At 34.8% G+C, this 18,708-nt stretch overlaps 1 protein-coding gene across 2 annotated transcripts in view; it reads left to right on the top strand.

The window, feature by feature from the left end:
* The window catches only part of SYNE1 (spectrin repeat containing nuclear envelope protein 1), a 308,749-nt gene that overhangs the window by 70,206 nt on the left and 219,835 nt on the right, over positions 1-18,708 (top strand). For both annotated transcript variants that reach the window (XM_038177603.2, XM_038177600.2), the window contains 8 exons: positions 641-819; positions 2,406-2,602; positions 2,769-2,878; positions 10,634-10,741; positions 11,541-11,678; positions 12,803-12,967; positions 16,183-16,295; positions 16,871-17,039. In XM_038177603.2, coding sequence (XP_038033531.2) covers positions 641-819; positions 2,406-2,602; positions 2,769-2,878; positions 10,634-10,741; positions 11,541-11,678; positions 12,803-12,967; positions 16,183-16,295; positions 16,871-17,039 — 1,179 coding nt within the window. The remainder of the gene's footprint in view (positions 1-640; positions 820-2,405; positions 2,603-2,768; positions 2,879-10,633; positions 10,742-11,540; positions 11,679-12,802; positions 12,968-16,182; positions 16,296-16,870; positions 17,040-18,708) is intronic.

Below are 18,708 nucleotides of genomic sequence, written 5' to 3'. Positions count from 1 at the left end.
CCATAACTATTTCATGTTAAGGCCAAATTGTTGTCATCTTAATGTTCTTAAAAGAGAAAACTTACTGATTTTCACTTGATGAAAAGCATGATACAAATAACTGTCATACATCTTCACCAAGCAATACCAATGCACTTCGTTTCAGTACATTGTACTGAATGTATTTCATCACAAGGTATTTCTAAGCAGAGATTCAATTATATTTACACCAAACCAGTACAAAGGTAAATGAAGAACTATCCAGATGATCATCAAGGCCATTTCCTTTCTTTAATTAAATGAGTGGACTCTGAAATTAGTAGATTGTTTTAAAATTTCAATTCAAGCTAAATATTGTCTCCTACTTGAATGATAATTTGTCATATTAGATAACTTGACACAGTTAAATATTGCTGTAGCTCTTTGTCAGGAAAGTCAATGATTGTTAGATTTTCTATACTTCAGAAATTAAGACCATCATCTGGTCGTGTACATTAGAATTTTTGAATCTACTTTAAAGTACAGTTAAACAATCTATAGTATGTTAATCACAGCTTCTGCTCAGCTTTGTTTTGTTAGTCCTATTACAATATTATTTAAGAGACTGATAAGAATTAAACTGATTATCTATAAATCGTCCATTAACATTTTTTTCACACAGATTGAAGAGCTGACCAGCAACCTCCCACAGCTGCAATCATTGTCTAGCAGTGCTTCTTCTGTGGAAAGTGTTGTCAGTTCAGAAACTGCAAGTCCCCCAAGCAAACGGAAGGTGGTAACCAAGGTCCAAGGAAGTGCCAGGAAGGCTTTACTGAAATGGATACAGTACACAGCAGCAAAGTAAGTAACCTACAAAATAATTGATTTTGTATCTTAAGTGTAAACTTTTTCTTCAGAATTTAAACTCTCTCAGTCAGGGACTGTCCTTTTGCTATCTTTTTATATAGCACCAGTCTGTGATCATATTATTTTTGATAATTGAGGCTGCTAAATGTTCCACCATTACAAAAAGCAAGTAATTAATAATAATTTGCATTAATTTTACACGCAATCACATTTTATAGTCTCTGATTAATAAATGGGATTATCTCAACAGAATGAGGAACTGAAAGGGGAATTAAATATCTGAATGATGATGTATTAGTCTTACTGCCAAAACACTTGATGTTACAATACAAGCCCCACACTGACAGCATTCCTTAGTGACAGAGCCTGTGAATTCTGCACTAAATTCAGGCACTTGCTGTTAAAAGAAGTGGTGAAAAATCAGAACATTCTTCCACAGTTTTAAGGCAAAGGATGTATTACTGCAAAAATTGTCTGGATTTTTCATTCTTCTTAAACAAAGTTTATGCCAAGAAAGCCTAAATTTATTTCAGTTAGTTTTACTATTTGGTACAATTATCCCAAGTTTTCTGTGCTTGTTAAAAGGCATGAAAAAAAAGCATACATTAAATCAAAGAACCAATATTAATTTAGTTGCTCTCACTCTAAGAAAATAAAGATAAAAAGCATAAAAGAATAAAATGTGTTTGTTTTTTATTATTATTATTTTACTTAAGTAATCACTACTGTTTGAAGATATCAATCATGCAATAACGTAGATGGAAACAGTGAATTAAGGAACAATTCTCAGAGCAAAGAAATATAAAGACAAAGTTCTCTCCAGTTCTTCGATAAATAGGTAGAATACAGTAACTAAAAATGCCAAATCAGATTGTACTGAACTATTCCTATTGAATTGTTGTTAGGAAGAGACAGGCTACTGAAAAGTGTCAGCTGCAACTTCCAGACGTGTAAACAAGCAAGACATAAACAAAGAGAGAGTTTCATAAATCTGATTTTCAATACAGTGAGGAAGAGTAGGTGAAATGTGTTGTAAGAAATCTAAAAGAAGGATAATCCACTTTGCCAAGCCCTTATTTACACTACAAGAGCTTTCCAAGTGTTCATCAAAGGTTGTAGGAGTCTTTCAATGATTACAATAATCTGTGAATGAAGCCTTCATCCAGAGTTACTGTTCTGTGACCTTCCCAATGACAAGACTACCTTCCTGTCCAGGTGTGTCTTCAAAGGAAGTTTGTGTGCTCAAACTAAGTTAAAAAACAAACAAACAAAAAAGTCACTTTGCACCTCCTCATCATATACAAGAACCTCAGTGCACTTTAATTGTTCAAAATACCATTGGCTTATGGCCGCTACTGAGCTTGCTGGTGAAAAATGCAGTATGTATATAATATCCTCTAGGATCTTCATATGCAGAAATGAATTTATGCAGTGTACAGATGGAGCTGTAGTCAACTGTAGGAACAGTAGGTAGTTTGAGTCTAATTATGAGTAGCCACTGGTTGGAGCATCCTGTCTCCTCCCACATTTCCTCTAGTCTTGATGTTGAGATCCACTATTTTTTCCTTCATATTTCTTAGGCAAGTTGGAATTGAAATCAAAGACTTTGGACAAAGCTGGAGGAGTGGTGTTGCATTTCATTCCGTTATTCATGCTATCCGTCCAGATTTAGTGGACATGGACAAAGTAAAGGGAAGATCAAATAGGGAAAACCTGGAAGAAGCCTTCATGCTCGCAGAAACAGAACTAGGAATTCCAAGGCTCCTTGATCCAGAAGGTACTTAATTCATTGCTTAAAAAAAGTTTGGACTATTAGTATGCGTTAAATCAAATATGCTGATTAGATGGTGTTTAGAAGAAGTAGAATGGTGTTTAGATATTTAAGTATCATGTTGTGCCATTCAGATATAATTTAATTTACTATGTTCTGTACTCACATCTAGATGTGAATGTTGACAAGCCAGATGAAAAGTCTATCATGACATACGTAGCCCAGTTTTTGAAGTACTACCCTGATCTTCATCATACGGTGACTGATGTGCAGGAGAATGATGTAAGTTTCTCTTTCATACCTATGCAAATCAGTTTATTGTGTGTGTGTGTGTTATAAATACATTTTTAGTTCTAAAAGTTTATTATATTTCCTTTTGATTAGCAGTTCAAATGAAAGCAAGAGGAGTAAGAAAAGTAAGAAAGATTAACTGAGAATAAAAGAACCTGTGTTGTAAATATTTACTAGTAGATGAAGAAAAGAGTGTGGCAGTTCTGTGGAGATTTTCCTTTCAACAGTAGGAGCCAAAAAAGAACAGAAACAGTTTTGATAAATGTTAACAAATGAATGGGTCCCAAAATCGTCTGAGAGCTTTTCAAGCATAACACCAATAAGATTGCAACAGTTCGTTACATGAGACAGTGCATCACTTATTTTTGGTTTCTTCTGGGCAGGAAGAAACCAAATGAGATTTAATAAGAGCAAGTGTAGAGTCCTGCACCTGGGAAGGAAAAACCCGAAGTATCAGTACAGGATGGGGGATGACCTGTCCTCTCCTCTGGAGAGGAGCTCTGACAAGAAGGACACGGGGGTCCTGGTGGACGACAGGTTGACCAAGAGCCAGCACTGTGCCCTTGTGGCCAAGAGGGCTAATAGGATCCTGGCATGCATTAAAAGGAGTGTGACCAGCAGGTCAAGGGAGGTGATCCTCACCCTCTACTCTGCCCTGGTCAGGCCTCACCTGGAGTACTGTGTCCAGTTCTGGGCTCCCCGGTACAAGAAAGACAGGGATCTCCTGGAAAGAGTCCAGCGGAGGGCCACAAAGATGATACGGGGCCTGGAGCATCTTCCTTATGAGGAAAGACTGAGTGACCTGTGTCTGTTCAGCCTGGAGAAGACAAGACTGAGAGGGGATCTCATCAATGTGTATAAATACTTGACATGTGGGAAACAGAGGGATTTGGCCAACCTCTTCTCAGTGGCTTGCGGGGACAGTACAAGGGGCAATGGCCACAAAATGGATCACGGGAAGTTCCGCACCAACCTGCGAAAGAACTTCTTCATGGTGAGGGTGACGGAGCATTGGAACAGGTTGCCTAGGGAGGTTGTGGAGTCTCCTTCTCTGGAGATATTCAAGGCCTGTCTGGACACCTACCTGAGCAGCCTGCTCTGAGGAACCTGCTTTGGCCGGGGGGTTGGACCCGATGATCTTTCGAGGTCCCTTCCAACCCCTACAGTTCTGTGATTCTGTGATTCTCTGATTCTTTTTCTATCACACTGGATTTTTGGATAGGAACAAGAGATTGCTTAGTCTTTGGACTTTCAGACTTGGGAGGCAGTTGTAATTTTTACACAGACTTCTTTATATTGCACTATGAAGTTAGACTAGACTATTCGCTTTAAGGAATCACTTTGTCTTTTTTTTTTTTTTTATCTTGTTTGTGCTGTGAGTGCTATAGTGCATTAGTTTTGCACTAGAATATCTGTACTCAGTGATGCCAAGTGATCATGACTCACTTCCTAATCCTGATCATTTACTTCCTTCATGGCAAATGGAGGACACTGCTGAGACAATCTGCTCAGCCACAGCAAGAGAGAAAGAGACAGCACTTTTTGTCTGTGTTTCTTTGGATACCTTACAGACAGCAACAAAAGATCTTTGAAAGGAGTCAGTCTTCTTCCTTGTGGCTATATGCAGCTTTATTAGGTGTGGCTAAGTCAGCTGTATCTTTGCTGTCTGATTCCAGTGACTGAGCACTGGCATTTCTCATTTTCCTTGCTGCAACATTGTGCTGAGGATGCAAATGTGCTTAAGACATAGCATTCCACTGAGCAGTGGATCTGTTGAGGGAGATTGAGTGAGCACCGAAGTCTCCCTCTGTGACCTGTGGCAGACTGAGGTAGTCCTGCTGTTTCCATACCATGGAAATGCAGCTCCTGCCACCGACAGACTCAGCCAAGTCTGTCACCTGTGCTGTGGCTGAGTTATGAACAAAAGCCTCACCACCTTCTCCTGAGGTTTACGCAGAGGTGGTGCAGGAGGATGCAGGACACCAGTCAAAAATAGCAATGGGATGCTACATTTTTCCTGACACAAATTCTGCTAGACCATCTCTGGCAAAGTTCTCATCCCTGTCAATTACCTATGCCCACTCCATACCTCACTATCCAGTCCTGTCCACCATAACTTTTAATTTCCTCACTTCTCAAAACAAAATGATGACCACATGACATGTGATAACTTCATGGAAAGGAGATCTGTATGAAGCCTGTCCAGTAATCAATGTGCATAAAGTCCAGAATCCCAAGTAGTTATTGGCCCTGAAACAGTAAGATGCCTTGAAAAACAGCACGGGATAAATATATGCTCTCAGGTGTCTAAACTTTTGGGAAATTTTAGTCTTCCATTACTATAAACCTTTTACATTTCTGTCATAGGGAAGAAGTTTATTTTTTTCTCAGAACTGCTTTGGTTATGACTTTTTTTGGTTATGACTTTTCAGAGAGGAAATTATCTGTCAACAGATAATCAAATTTTTATAGTGAGAACTTGCCTTTTAAGATATTCGGTGACTTTTGGCAAACTATCATACACAAATTCCAACAAATGTTGAGACCATAGTTTACATACTTCTGGTTACAAGGTAGTAAAAAAAGAAGCCAGGAATTAATGCAGTCAATCCTGTGAACTGCAAAATACCTAGATGAAAGAAGATATCCAGATAATCCTTCACAAAATGAGAAATTCATTTATATTACATTATATTAGAGAGAGATTCTAGTGCTGAAAGTCCAGCAACACAAGGTTAACAGCATACAGATAAATATTACATTCCATATTTATACAATATTTAGAGGTAATATTTGAAAAAATCCCAATCCAATGTTTCATAATCAAATATCTTGTGGAGTTTTTTTTTCTTTCTTTCTTAATACAGCAGGCGTGTCTGTTTCTTAGTCCAAATTCTTTAATATAACACTTCTTTAATATATGGGTAACTGCTTTTCTTGGCCACACAACCCACCTAAATGTGATTTTTTTTGTTTTTAACCCATTCTGCACATATGGTCATTCTAATATGTACCTCAGATAAATTAATTGATTAAAAATATGTAAAGGAGAGAGTACTATTTTTTTCTCAGTGCACAGTGTATCAGATATGAGTTATTCATGTGATGACATAATCCATTTAAATTGAATTTCTGATTTTTTTTTCCCAACAATGGTTGTCCACTGATTCTGTTCTGAGTATATACAGGATTGATATTTTTATGTCTTCAGATTTATAAAAGAGATGTATATATGGTTTTATATATGATTGTGTCTTACATGCTTGGGGTCTTTTTGTGTGAAGGAAAGCATTCATGCATGAGACACTCTGCTCTTTGTTTCCCCATAGATTATGATATTTTAGAAGATATACTTCTCTAACCATCTTGGAAATTTAGATCCCTAAAATTGTCTAGTAATCACTGAGAGAAATTCAAAAATCTAACAGATGAAGTTTTTACATTTGAAATGAGCATTCAGAAATGAAGCTGCAGAAGTGAAGCAAATTGCAGTCACTGCAGTCAGTCAATTGTGTTTATAGTTTGACTTGATCCAATTAAATACCTTTATTCCAAGGTAGTTTCTTTGTGGTTTTGTTTGTTTGTTTTTCTTTTTTATTTTGTTGTTGTTTTTGTTTGGTTTTGTTTTTAATATATAAGTAATGGGTTATTTTCAAGCAAATATGATCAAGGGTTCATCTCATACTATTTATATCTAACTAGTAGCATATGTTGAAATTAAGTTTAATACTCATAGGAGAATTACTCCCATCTTCTCAATCCATTCAAGAAAATGTTTGAGCAGCTTTGATGGGACCTTGTTGAAAATTCTTACCCTTACACAGTCCCAATGCAGTTCTGCTGAAGCTAGTAAAGAGGTAAAGTTGTAAAAGCTCTATCAATTGCTTCATCTTGGTATGATTTTAAGTATAGAGAAATCACATTCCTTCAAATTAAAAAGTTTTCTAATGAGAAACAAGTAATTCAGAAAATAATACTGTCAATTCCAACACCTTTATGCCATTGTAGTTCCCGAATATAAAAGGAATTTTCCGAGCAGCAACTGCAAAAATATCTTTCTGAGCTCTTCCAGTAATTTTCTGTCTGCTTTTTAAGATGTACATTAATAGCTCACCCCTGAAGATATTGCTTGGCTCAGCATTCACAGTGCATCTGTGCTACTGTTATCAATGGATGTGTTTCTGTGATGATGGTAACACATACACATAAACAAGAGTTTTCAAAAGGAATTGACTAAGTAATTGAATTCATAGATAAACATTTTTAGGGGGACCTGATTTTTTTTCCAGTAAATTGGAAATAAAATAGTTCCATATTTCTGAAAAACAGATACTTTTTTTATTTTTTAACTTTTTTTTTTTTTTTTTTTTTTTAGATTTAAATGGTCGTGTCTGAAAATTCTGTCCTGGTTCTGCCTAAGAATTTGAACAGTTCAGCTGGTTTATAATTACACAGTAGAGAACTCAAGAAAGTACTCATTTCCTAGCCCATAATTAAATTTCTCATGAAACACGGATATATATTTTTAGCTCTCCAAACACCAGAGTATTCTGTATTTTGTAATTTTCAAATTAACACTGGCAGTTCAGTTTAAAATAAGAAAAAAAAAAAAAATATATATATATATATATATATAGAAAGAGAGAGAGAAAGACAGAGAGAGACTGAGTTTGGGCTGAAAAGCTTCTATGTAAATTTAATTTTTCCCTTATTCTTGTCATATTGGAATTCATAAACACTTTTCTCTAATATTTTTCTTTAATATTCTTTGGTGGTTGAGTGCTCCAGTTCTGTTTTTTTATCTATGAAAATAAGTGAAAGTGCATAGAATGGTATCAGTATAGTGTAATACTCTAAAAATCTGTTTGGAAGTAGCAGAAAATAAGTCGTAGTGACTTAGAAGAGTTAAAGTAAATGTGATCAGAGATCAAAAATCCTCTTACTGAGGAAGGAACAGATGGTTACAATTCTTTGATGGTTTTCTTTGATGGTTTATGTTATGTTCCGTATTCTGCTTAAGATGTGCAGGTTTTAGAAAATAGTTATGTATCTGTAACAACACCCTTTTGATGTTTTTTATTCAGGGTAAGAAACATTAGCCACTAATTAAAGTCTTGTTTTAGGAATGATATCAGATGGGGATGATGGTGGCAGGTGCCTTTGTGTCTAAGTGAATGCTTTAAAATATTTTTATATCAACCAAGGAACACAGAATCACTGCAGGTGACAAGAAGTGATCTGCTCAAGTGAAAACCTGTGAAAATTTATAAATAAATAAATAAATAAAATGCCTATTATGCTTTTCTTGAGTTGCACAGTGTCAACACCATTAAGTTAGGCAGTTACTGAAACACCTACATCTTCTGCAAGTAAGCAAAGTAAACAAACATAATCTGAGTAAATACTAAAACTAAATAAATACATGAATCTCAGAAGACCTAATGTCACCTATTAACTTTACCTTTTTCATTTAATGTCTAAGAAATCCTATTGGAATTCGAGAGGTGTGGCTATTCCTATATTCTTCAGGTATCACAGAGGTGTTCTTGTTCTGGTGATATTATATTTCAAAAAGAGTCGGTCAGGCTCATTTTTAGCTAATATTGAGTTTTTAAGCTGCCTTAACAGGAATCATGTTAAATGCCTGCTTTGCTCACATTGCTTGCTATATGAACAGTTATCACCACACAGATGCTCTTGCAAAGACTTTTCTTAAAGGAAGTGATTCTCAGCCATAAGAATGGCATAGAGGAATGCCATTCCATAGAGGAATAAAGTCCTGTGTTTTACAAAACTTACTTAAAGTTTTAATTACCAGGATTGTTACAGGAGTTTTGACCTATTAGGGTGCAGAATTTAGTATTGTATTTATGCATCTGACTGCTAAATATTAATAGTTCTTTTGGTGGCTGAATGAGTAAAGAATTTTCTCATATAGGAGTAGTCTTGGATTTGTTGTTCATCTCAAAGAATCTTGATATTTTTCCACACAGAAAGCAAGCTATCAGACCAGAAGAGTAGTACTATCATACTAGAAGAGTAATACTTTTATTCTCCTTCTCTATGTTTAAATGATTTGAGAAGTTGGAAGCATTAGGTGTTCTGGCATTTTGGGACACTGTATGCAGTAAAGGAAATGCCAGCATTATAAAGAGCTGAAGCAGGGAAGTGTCATATATGCCCTAGACTGTTTCTCAGGTACCAGCTTTAGGCAAGTGTCAGAAGATAGGAAATAGAGCTTTATTCCAGTGCAGCTGTCCTAACAAAATGTTAACCTTGCTGCAACATCCAGATAAGAATTTACATAGGGAATTAACAGACATAATGCCTGTGGTATTTGCACAATCTGTTATGCAAATTCTGTCCAACCAACTAGCACTGTTTTGAATAGAGGATCAGTACTTGAATTAGTAGCAATACATCAAAGATGATTCTGTCCTTTCCTCAATTGAAATGAAGCAATAACTCTAAGCTCTTAAAATGATTAAAGGAAGTTACATTTTACATATTTGAGACAGCTTTCAAAGAAAGGAATCATAATTGGCTCCTTTCTCAGGTTAGGATTTTATTAAAATAATTAACTTCATTACTTAAATACTGTAAGTTGCTCTTCTTTTTGAACACATAGCCCAGTGTTTATTCTCTCATATAATGTTTAAAATTCAATCACTTATTTTAGGTGCTTAGCTGATATAATGTGGTGTTGCATTTTTTCACTGCGACAGATGTGTTTCTGATAGTCACCAATTTTATGGTAACATCACTTCTTTAATTTTAAAGAGTAGCTTCAGATTAACAGCCAGAACACATGGTTCATTGGTTGAAAATATGAGATGGACACTTGTATTCTACTTAAAGATTAGTGTACTTACACGGTGCACAAAAAGCCTTTTGTTTGTCTGCCAACCTTCTCATATGACATGTTGACAGATTTCCTGCCAGCATTTTAATTTTCACTGCCAGGTCACTGAATTCTGCAGAGAACTTTGCAGCCTTGCAAAGCTCCAGGGTCAACAATATACTTGAAGTGTTAAAGCAAAACTATAAAGTAAAATGCCAAAAATATCATGGAAACAAAAGAAACTGAATACAATCAAATGTTATTTATTTCCATTTTCCTTGTTAAAACATTCTCTACTAAAATATTTTGCCAGCTTCTGAAGTTAGAGCTTGATGTCAAGGATTGCCCTGAAGTCACTAAGAAAATAAACGCATGACCTTGGGATCATACTTTTACTACACTTTCCTGTCCAGCACCATAACCTTTCTCTCTCCTTCCCTCCCCTCCCAGCACTAGTAGACCAGATAATAAAAAGGTGGCAAAATGATGATGATAAATTCTCTCCTGTCTCAGCCCAGTTAGCTTTTCCTGGAAATTCACTCTGCATATATGTGGAAAACTAAAATTAGCTGCTGAGGTATATTTGAAGTACTTTCTGTTAAATTAACAGCAGGCAAGAACTACAAGTAATATTTCTGACACAGTAATGACACAAATAGTTATGATGCTATAAGACTCATGTCTAGATGCTGAGTTCATCTTTCATACTCACAATGTGATTTTCAATTAGACTATATGAAGATAAGTGTTGAGAGAATTTGGCCCCAAGGTTTCTATTGATTTTCACTACAGTTAATAACCTTGAATGGCTAGATAGATGTTCTATCCTGGGCTATATCTGACACCTCTACTAATAGGCTGTAATACTTTTTTTTGTGTGTGTATGTGGTTGTATAAACTCATAGAAGGAAGACAGGTTGATGCTGAGAGACCTAAAGGTGTGGGCAGAACAATTTGAAAGAGATTTAGCCCGAGCACAGATGGCAGAAACAAGCTTACAGGAAAAATACCAGGTAAGCAATTGGGAAATATTTGAGTAATAAGATATTATTGTCATCATTTTTGTAATATGCATTGCAATATTTTATGCAGTCTGCATATTTGCAATTCAACATACTGTAGTTTAAAGAAATAAGGATGCAAATTGTGTTGCCTGTTATTGGTGGAGTATTATAATGTCAACTCCCGCTTTGCTATGTAGAATAGTGCACAGATGGTATGCCTAACACAGAGCTTTTTCTAGCAGCATGAACGACTGTCCTAGTTAGAAGTGAGCGTGTGTCTGTACAGTCCTTCCAGATCTTCCATGATATAGCTCAAATGAGAAATATAACTGAAAGCTGGTTGAGGTGAGAAGTGGACAGGAGACAGGGCTTAGAGCTTCATTTTTAAGCCCTCTTTTAAAATTTAATGTCTAAATCGACAACACAAATTTTGGCCTAAATTTTCTACTGAAGCTCGGCTATTTTCTAAAAACAGCATCTGTCCTACCTCGCATTTAATCCATTTGCTAGTTTATCTGAAAAATGATTATTTCCCTTTGGACAGAGTTCAGGCATCTGATACTGAAGGGAAATGCAAAAGTCCTACCTATATTTTCTGGGAGTGTTCTAGGATCTATTAAAAACTTTAATAAAAAGCAATTCAATGAAGGTTATAAATATAAAAGTTAACTGTTTCTCCTTTTTTGGGAAGTATTAGGACTTCCATCAATGCAAAATTGTCATATAGGTGGCCTAAGTGGCAACTCCATAAATGTTGCAGATTTTTTTTAAATCTACTCTAAATTAACTTGATTTTCTCTTTGTGCAGTCATTTAAGCATTTCAGAGTGCAGTATGAGTTAAAAAGGAAACCGATTGAACTTGCAACCCAGTCCTTACGGAAAGATGGTAAATTACTGCTTGATCAAGCTATAGTGAAGCAAGCATGGGACAGAGTTTCTTCCAGGGTAAGTTGAAAACTTATTATACTATATATTTTTTATTAAGTGAAGGTTGAATTTTTAAATCCTTCAGGGTACCTATTTGCTGCTGATTTTATTAGGCATTAGGAACAGAAATATGAAACAAGTTTTCAGTGATGTTGAATTGTACAGTACTTTTTTTGAGAATGTTTTGTAGCTCTATCATCCTTAATATTTGTTCAGAGACAGAGTATGAACTTTAAGACAAGGACAATACATTGAAGTTTCCCTTTATTTGAAGGTATATTGACAAGCCAAGCTGAAAATATTGTGAAGGGAAAAAAATGCACAATGAAGCTTCCAAATGCAATTTTTCAATTGAAACTGCTAGAGTTATTCTAGTAATAACTAAAAATTCGAATAAAATATTTATTTATTTAACCAGAAAACATTTCTGTGCAACAAATTCTGAATCAATAAATGAAGATTTAATGACATATTTTACCTGGTTGCAATAGAAACAATTAATATTAGTTTTCATGATAATAATTTTGTACTAAAAGAATGAAAAATCCAAAGTGAATTATAATGTTTGTCCCAAATAAGAAATAAGTTATCAAATCTATAATCGATACTCAGTGTATCTTCATGTATTCTTTTATTATTATTGTGAGTGTGTGTATGTCATACTTAATGGAGAATCTGTTTTAAAATATTCTGATTTTTTTTTTATTTTTACAATTTTCATTATTTTTACTCCCATATTTGGGGTTGCCAATAAGACATGGTATTGTAAACAATAAATGAATTTACTGTTGTACTCTCGACTCCACAGTTCTTTGAAAATCATTTGCACATTTGAATGAAAATGAAATCAAAATTGCAATGAAAAGGATTTTATGGAAAAGTATGAAATAAATAGCACTGAGAGGAAGATTGTCTCAACTGCTTTGCTGTGCTTGATGAAATTCCAAATCTTCAGAATGTCAGCTGTTACAGTTTACATGTAGTTGGTTCTGTAATGCAGCTATGATTCTAGAAGGGAAATCCAGAAATCTTTATAGAGATTTTGTTGCCTATGAGAATAATGTAATTTCAGAACTAATGTCATACTTGTTTGTAAAATTAAGCAAGGAAGGAAATTCAGTCCTCTTACTTTTATTTCCCAGCTATTTGATTGGCACATACAGCTTGATAAATCTCTTCCTGAACCTTTGGGTACCATAGGTGCTTGGCTCTATAGAGCAGAGGTTGTTTTGAGGGAAGAAGTAAGTATTCAGCAAGCTCATGAAGAAACAGCAAATATAATTCACCGGAAGCTTGAACAACTTAAGGTAAATATACATGCATTCATTCTGTGCATTATATTTCATTATTTCCAAGGCTGTAAATGATCCATGATTATTAATTGCAATTTGAAAACTAGTTGGTACGGGAGGTGTCACTTTGATGGTAGCTAAAAATTAGATATCTTTCGGTGATGACTTTTAACTGTGATATCTATATATTTTACAAGCAATATTAAAGATTGGTTTTGAATGTTCCTGCTTCTTCTTTCTGAAAAATACTGGGTATTAGTATTTTAACTGTTTCCTACTCTAGCAGTGCTGTTGGAGAAAACTCCATACAGAACTCCTAAGTTGGACGCATTGTTCAACGAATGTGAACTCAGTAGGTGAAAAAGAAGAAATACAGCAAACTAAATGCAGCTACTAAATGTGCTGATGGTTCATGAATATATAGCTGAGACTTGGGGAAAAAAATAATGAAATGAATTTTCATTGTGTAGTAATGACAAATGACATGAGAAGTCCCCTCTGCTGTGGTAAAGAGGAAATTTACCAGATAAATGTGAATATCATTGCTACTATTTTTGCTGAGTCCTTGTTGTCATTTAAAATCAAAACTGTGAGGTTTGTCAGTGCTTTTATGTAATACAGATGAGAAAAGTATAGAAATAAAATATTGGAGACGATGAAAAATTGAAGTAGCAAATATAAAGGAGAAAGGAAAAAAATGGTGTAGAGAAAGGCTGCACTTGTGGCAGTAAGGCTGTATTGTTTCATATATTTTCTTCAATATTATTTTCTCAATATTATTTTCTAGTTTTATTGTGTTTGGATATTGTTTTCATTTTTATGGCTGTGGAGGTTTTTTTCTGTAAAAAAAATCCACTGTTTTAAGAAAAGTAAAGCTACATAATGAAAAGCTGACAAATTTCATGGATATCTTGGAACAGTTTTGACAGTTTTTGGATCTCCCAATTATTCTTTATTAAAACAGTGTCACCTGTACTAATTTTAGTTTTAGCTAATAAATCTTACCAAAACAATATTAAAAATTACGAGAAAGATAATTGTTATCTTTCAAAGTCTAGTCTTTCATAAGGTTACATTTCATTAGCTTTATTTTTGACATAAAATATTTCAGGATTCATAAAAATTGATTTTCATCCAAAAAAAAAAAAGAAAAGAAAATGTTTTTTTTTGTTATTGTTTGTTTGCATGTGAATATTATAACCTTATTTTGATACATTCATAAGAAATAGAAAAAAAAAAAGTGTACTAACCTATTTTCTTTGCATCAGAAATACTGTGGTGGGGGATTTCTACTCAAAAACAAATGAAAAAAAAGAAAAAAAAACAAACAATTTAGATTAGTCTGTTTCAGGGGACTTTTCCCATGAGAGTGAGATGGGGAAAACTTCAACATAAGCATGTATAATTACATCAGTTCCTGGTGTTTTTTATCACTCAAATTTATATTGTTGAATCCTGGTGTGCTACTGAATAGTACCAGAAATACTTTTTTTTTTTTTACTTTTTTTTTTCAGTCACTGTTCTTTAGGAAGTTTTAGGGTTTTGTTTGTTATGCCTTTGTTCAGATAACGTTACCTTCTCTATATCTCTCGCTCATCTGACATTGCTTATTTTAGTGAACTCTGTGGCTTATAGCCATTTGGAAGCTAATACAAAAAGTATCAGCTTACTTAGACAAACCTTCAAGGAATTATGCAAGTGTTTAAGTTTATTTCTTCTCAGAAAGAGTAGTCGGGCATAGGAATGGGTTGCCAAGGGAAGTGGTGGCGTCACTGGCCCATGGGGGTGTTCAAGCAAAGGTTGAACCTTAGGGACATGGTTTAATGGGTGATATTGGTGGTAGACTGATGGTTGTACCAGATGATCTTGAAGATCTTTTCCAACTTTAATGATCCTATGTTGTGGGTCATTTTGCAAAGCAGGATTTCTCTTGATGTGTAAAATAAAAAAGAAAACCCATCTCTTTCATCCAAATTCAACTTCCAGTTGAATTTGGATGAAAGAGATGGGTTTTATTTTCACTTATGAGTGCATGTTAGGGGCATCCCTCTTGGGATTGGCAAGGTCTCCAATGCAGGTAGATGAGATGCATGTTCCAAGTCAGTCCTCTACATGAAAGTATGTTAGCTACAGGATAGCCTCAGTGGAGTTTTCCACATGGTAAAATCAGTACATCACCTGCATCTGAAAGTCTGATTCACTTTGTTTCACAATGAAGTTTTGACTGAAGTGAAAAACGGTGAAAACATAGATGGAGTGATGGGAATTATGGGACCATTTGGTGATCTGAGCAAGTAGATAGGATCAATACACAAGCCTGCACTTTGTTCCCACGAGAGAGAAGGGGGCAACTTTTTACGATTAGCTTTTGCTAATAGGCTTCTGAGCAGTTTGTGCCAAGAGCTGCCTGTTTGCAGAAAAATATCCACTGCTTTGTGTCCTCTCAGCCACTGGGGACTTTACGTGTTATTGTTCTGGTATCTCTTCAAAGACTACTGCCAGTCATTCATTTTAATATGTAATCTCCAGGAAACGGTTTGAAGCGGTGTTGCTTAGTTACAGTTGAAATGTGCTCTGCTGTAAGGTTTTTGCTGGTACAATCCTTATCACAGGAATACTGGTTGGGTACCACATTCTGCATTCATTTGTGTAATATAGAGAGAACAATCCTGAAATCCTTTGATGCTGAGAGAGTGAGAAGTTGACTAAATACTGAATATGTACTTACATAAGGAGCTCTGGATCTTCAGCCGGTATATAGAGGAGTAGATTAGTTGCTGAATATTTGAATCATGCTTAATAAAGGTTAGTATCTGCTATAAAGATGTAAACAGTAAATTTAGCAGGATCATAGAGTATTGGTATTAGTGTATTTTCGTGGTGCTTTTCAGGCATTATTTAATGCAGTTGAGAGTTCTTGTTTTGTTAAATCATTGCAGTATATTCTCTGTTTTAAAATCTTCCTGAATTGTTAGACATAGCTTTAACAGAGCATTTAATAAGGGTGTTTCCAATGTAAATGTTCAAGCTGATGTAAATGCTTTTATGGTAGGCATAACCTTGCATGCAAATGTGAAAGCATGATCAAATAGTTAACTACATTGAGTCATCGGTGCAGGCTTCAAATTGTGCTTATTAGATAGCCTACTGTGAGCCTTCTTTCTCCCTCTCTCCCTCTTCCCCTCCACCCCTTCTTCTCTCACTCTCAATCTTGCTCTCCTTAAAAACAGGATCTACTGAAAAATATAGAAGGTCACAAAAAGACATTCCATGAGATCCACAGGGCCAGGTCTGTTAATGGAGTACCTGTTCCACCTGACCAATTAGAAGATATGGCAGACAGGTAAGGCTTTCAATCTGAAATGAAAACCCTCTGTGAAATAAAGGAGACCTGTTTGCTTTTTAACCTGTTCATGTAAAAACTGCTGTCTAATTATGTTTCTTAGTGGCAAGCATGAAAAAATTGGAAGGGAAAACCCTCTTAGTATATAAAAAAAAATAAAATGCTGAAAAGCTTGGTACATTGATGACTGATGAGAATTAACAGAATCTAAGTGTTTTAAAAGGGAATATATATATATATATATATATATATATATATAAAAAAATTGATCCTGTTATTACTTTCCCCTGGAAGAAATGTTATGTAACAGCAATCAGGATGAATGTAAGAAAAAAGAATAAATTACTTTGCAAAACTTAGTAATAAATGTAAACTGATGATTTCTATGAATGAATATGATTATAATTCATTTGCTATTCAAAAGCAGCTATCAGAATGATCATCATATATAATTAAATGTTAGTAGATTCTGAATTAGGTGAAAAATATCTGAACTGTAAGTGAAGCTTTCAGTATGTCCTGAAAGAAGAAGAATATTATTGATGTGTTTTACTACAGTATGATTCATTTTCCAGGTTTAATTTTGTTGTCTCCTCATCTGAGCTCCATCTGTTGAAAATGGAGTTTCTGGAACTGAAGTACCGTCTACTGTCACTCTTAGTCCTTGCAGAATCAAAGCTAAAATCATGGATTATCAAATATGGAAGGCGAGAATCAGTGGAACTACTACTTCAAAATTATATTGTAAGTTGGGGTTGTCTTCTTTTTGTTATTATATTTGAAATATTTTCACCAAAGATTTCTTGAATTTAATAATAATAACTATTATTTTAAAAAAAAAAAAAAAGAAACGAGACGTACCAGTCATCAACTTTGACTGCATTTATATGAATATCTTTTCAGATGTGTATCTCTCATCCCCTGGAGGAGCCTTAATCAAAGTACTAAAAATAAAAATCAGGCATTTTACATCATCTCAAAACCAGAAATAATGTCCCAACTGCTGTCTGACCATCCAGCTTACCAAGCATATCAGGAACTTCCAAATCCTATATTTTTTTTTTTTTTAAATAAAAATTTAAGAGAACTTAATTTCATCTAATTTTACAACAGCATAGATGCACTTCATTGTGCCTACATATGAATTTAGTGCAGCGTTGAGGAGGTTCTTGGAGTGAAGTCCTTCACATTACAATTATTCTTAGTGTCCTCCAAATGTGGAAGAAATAATAATTTGTCTCTGTATTTGTTGAATGTATTATACCGGTAGCAGAGCCATTTTATTCTTTCAAGGAACAGTTTTTCCACTTCTGCTCTACATTAGTATATTAAACCCATTACTTGATTTCTGTTCTGGAAAGAAATAGCTCCAGCTCTGCATCATTCATATATCATGTTAAGAAACAGAGGCTATTGACTTGCAAGTGCTCATTGATGTGATCCCTTTGTTACAAATTAATTTGCATTACCAAATGGCTGGTAAGATGGTGCCACCACTCGCACTTCTACATTAGAGTATGAGGGATTCTTTCAAAAGCAGGTCTGGAATAAATATTTTTCCCCTTATGTCTAATACGTATGAGGAAATTTGCACAGGAAAATTCAGTTTGGAAATAATTCATGCAGTTATAGAAACTTTCAGAGCCACGATACTGTAGAGAAAGTTACTGGTGCCCACATAGCCTGCCAGTTTTTATTGTATTGGAAACAAACTTCAAATTTAAATTTCCTCTCACAATGTGAGAACTGAAGGCTATTCATACTTTTCCCTAAGTTTAAGCTTTAGCAGTTAGAGACACAAAAAAATCAGGGGCTAACCCTTGCTTTTAGAAAAGCAGTAAAATATTCAGATGACCATTTACAATAACACAGTTTGCTAGAATGATGTGCAAGAGCTAGGTGTTAATTGTCCATATGTATGCTTTGTAAAGTTGTCTCAAAGACTGCTAAAGGGTGTCAAGGGAAATAATGAGGAAGTGGATAGCTTAACTTTTGGATTATTATTTTATATCACTTTCTTATTTTTAGCTTTAAAAAAATTATTAAGTGGTGATTTTGTATGTTATTTTGTGATTAGCTCAATTATTCCTGTGCTTTCAGACAACTAGCTCTTAGTTAGTCAATAGGGAAAAGAAAATGCTTCCTTGCATCATTTATGAAACTGTCACATCAAAATGAGGAAACTGGGACAAGAAAATAGAGTTCAGCTTCATTCCTGGTAGCCTTCAGTTCTGTTTGCTTCTAAGTGTCCTATGATGGGAAAAGATTATTTGCTTTGGCTTAACTGAGAGCAAGTTTCTAGGAGCAAAAGCTGAGTATTAGTCTTTGATCTTAGGAATCTTAATTAGGAAGGCCATAGTCAGTGCCTTCAGTGACTATGTTAGTAGACAATCAAGAAATAAGTATGTTGTCT

This window comes from Anas platyrhynchos, chromosome 3, assembly GCF_047663525.1.
Source record: "Anas platyrhynchos isolate ZD024472 breed Pekin duck chromosome 3, IASCAAS_PekinDuck_T2T, whole genome shotgun sequence".
Classification (NCBI taxonomy): Eukaryota; Metazoa; Chordata; class Aves; order Anseriformes; family Anatidae; genus Anas; species Anas platyrhynchos.
The sequence above is the reverse complement of the archived record's forward strand: the minus strand, read 5'-3'. Positions and strand labels throughout refer to the sequence as shown.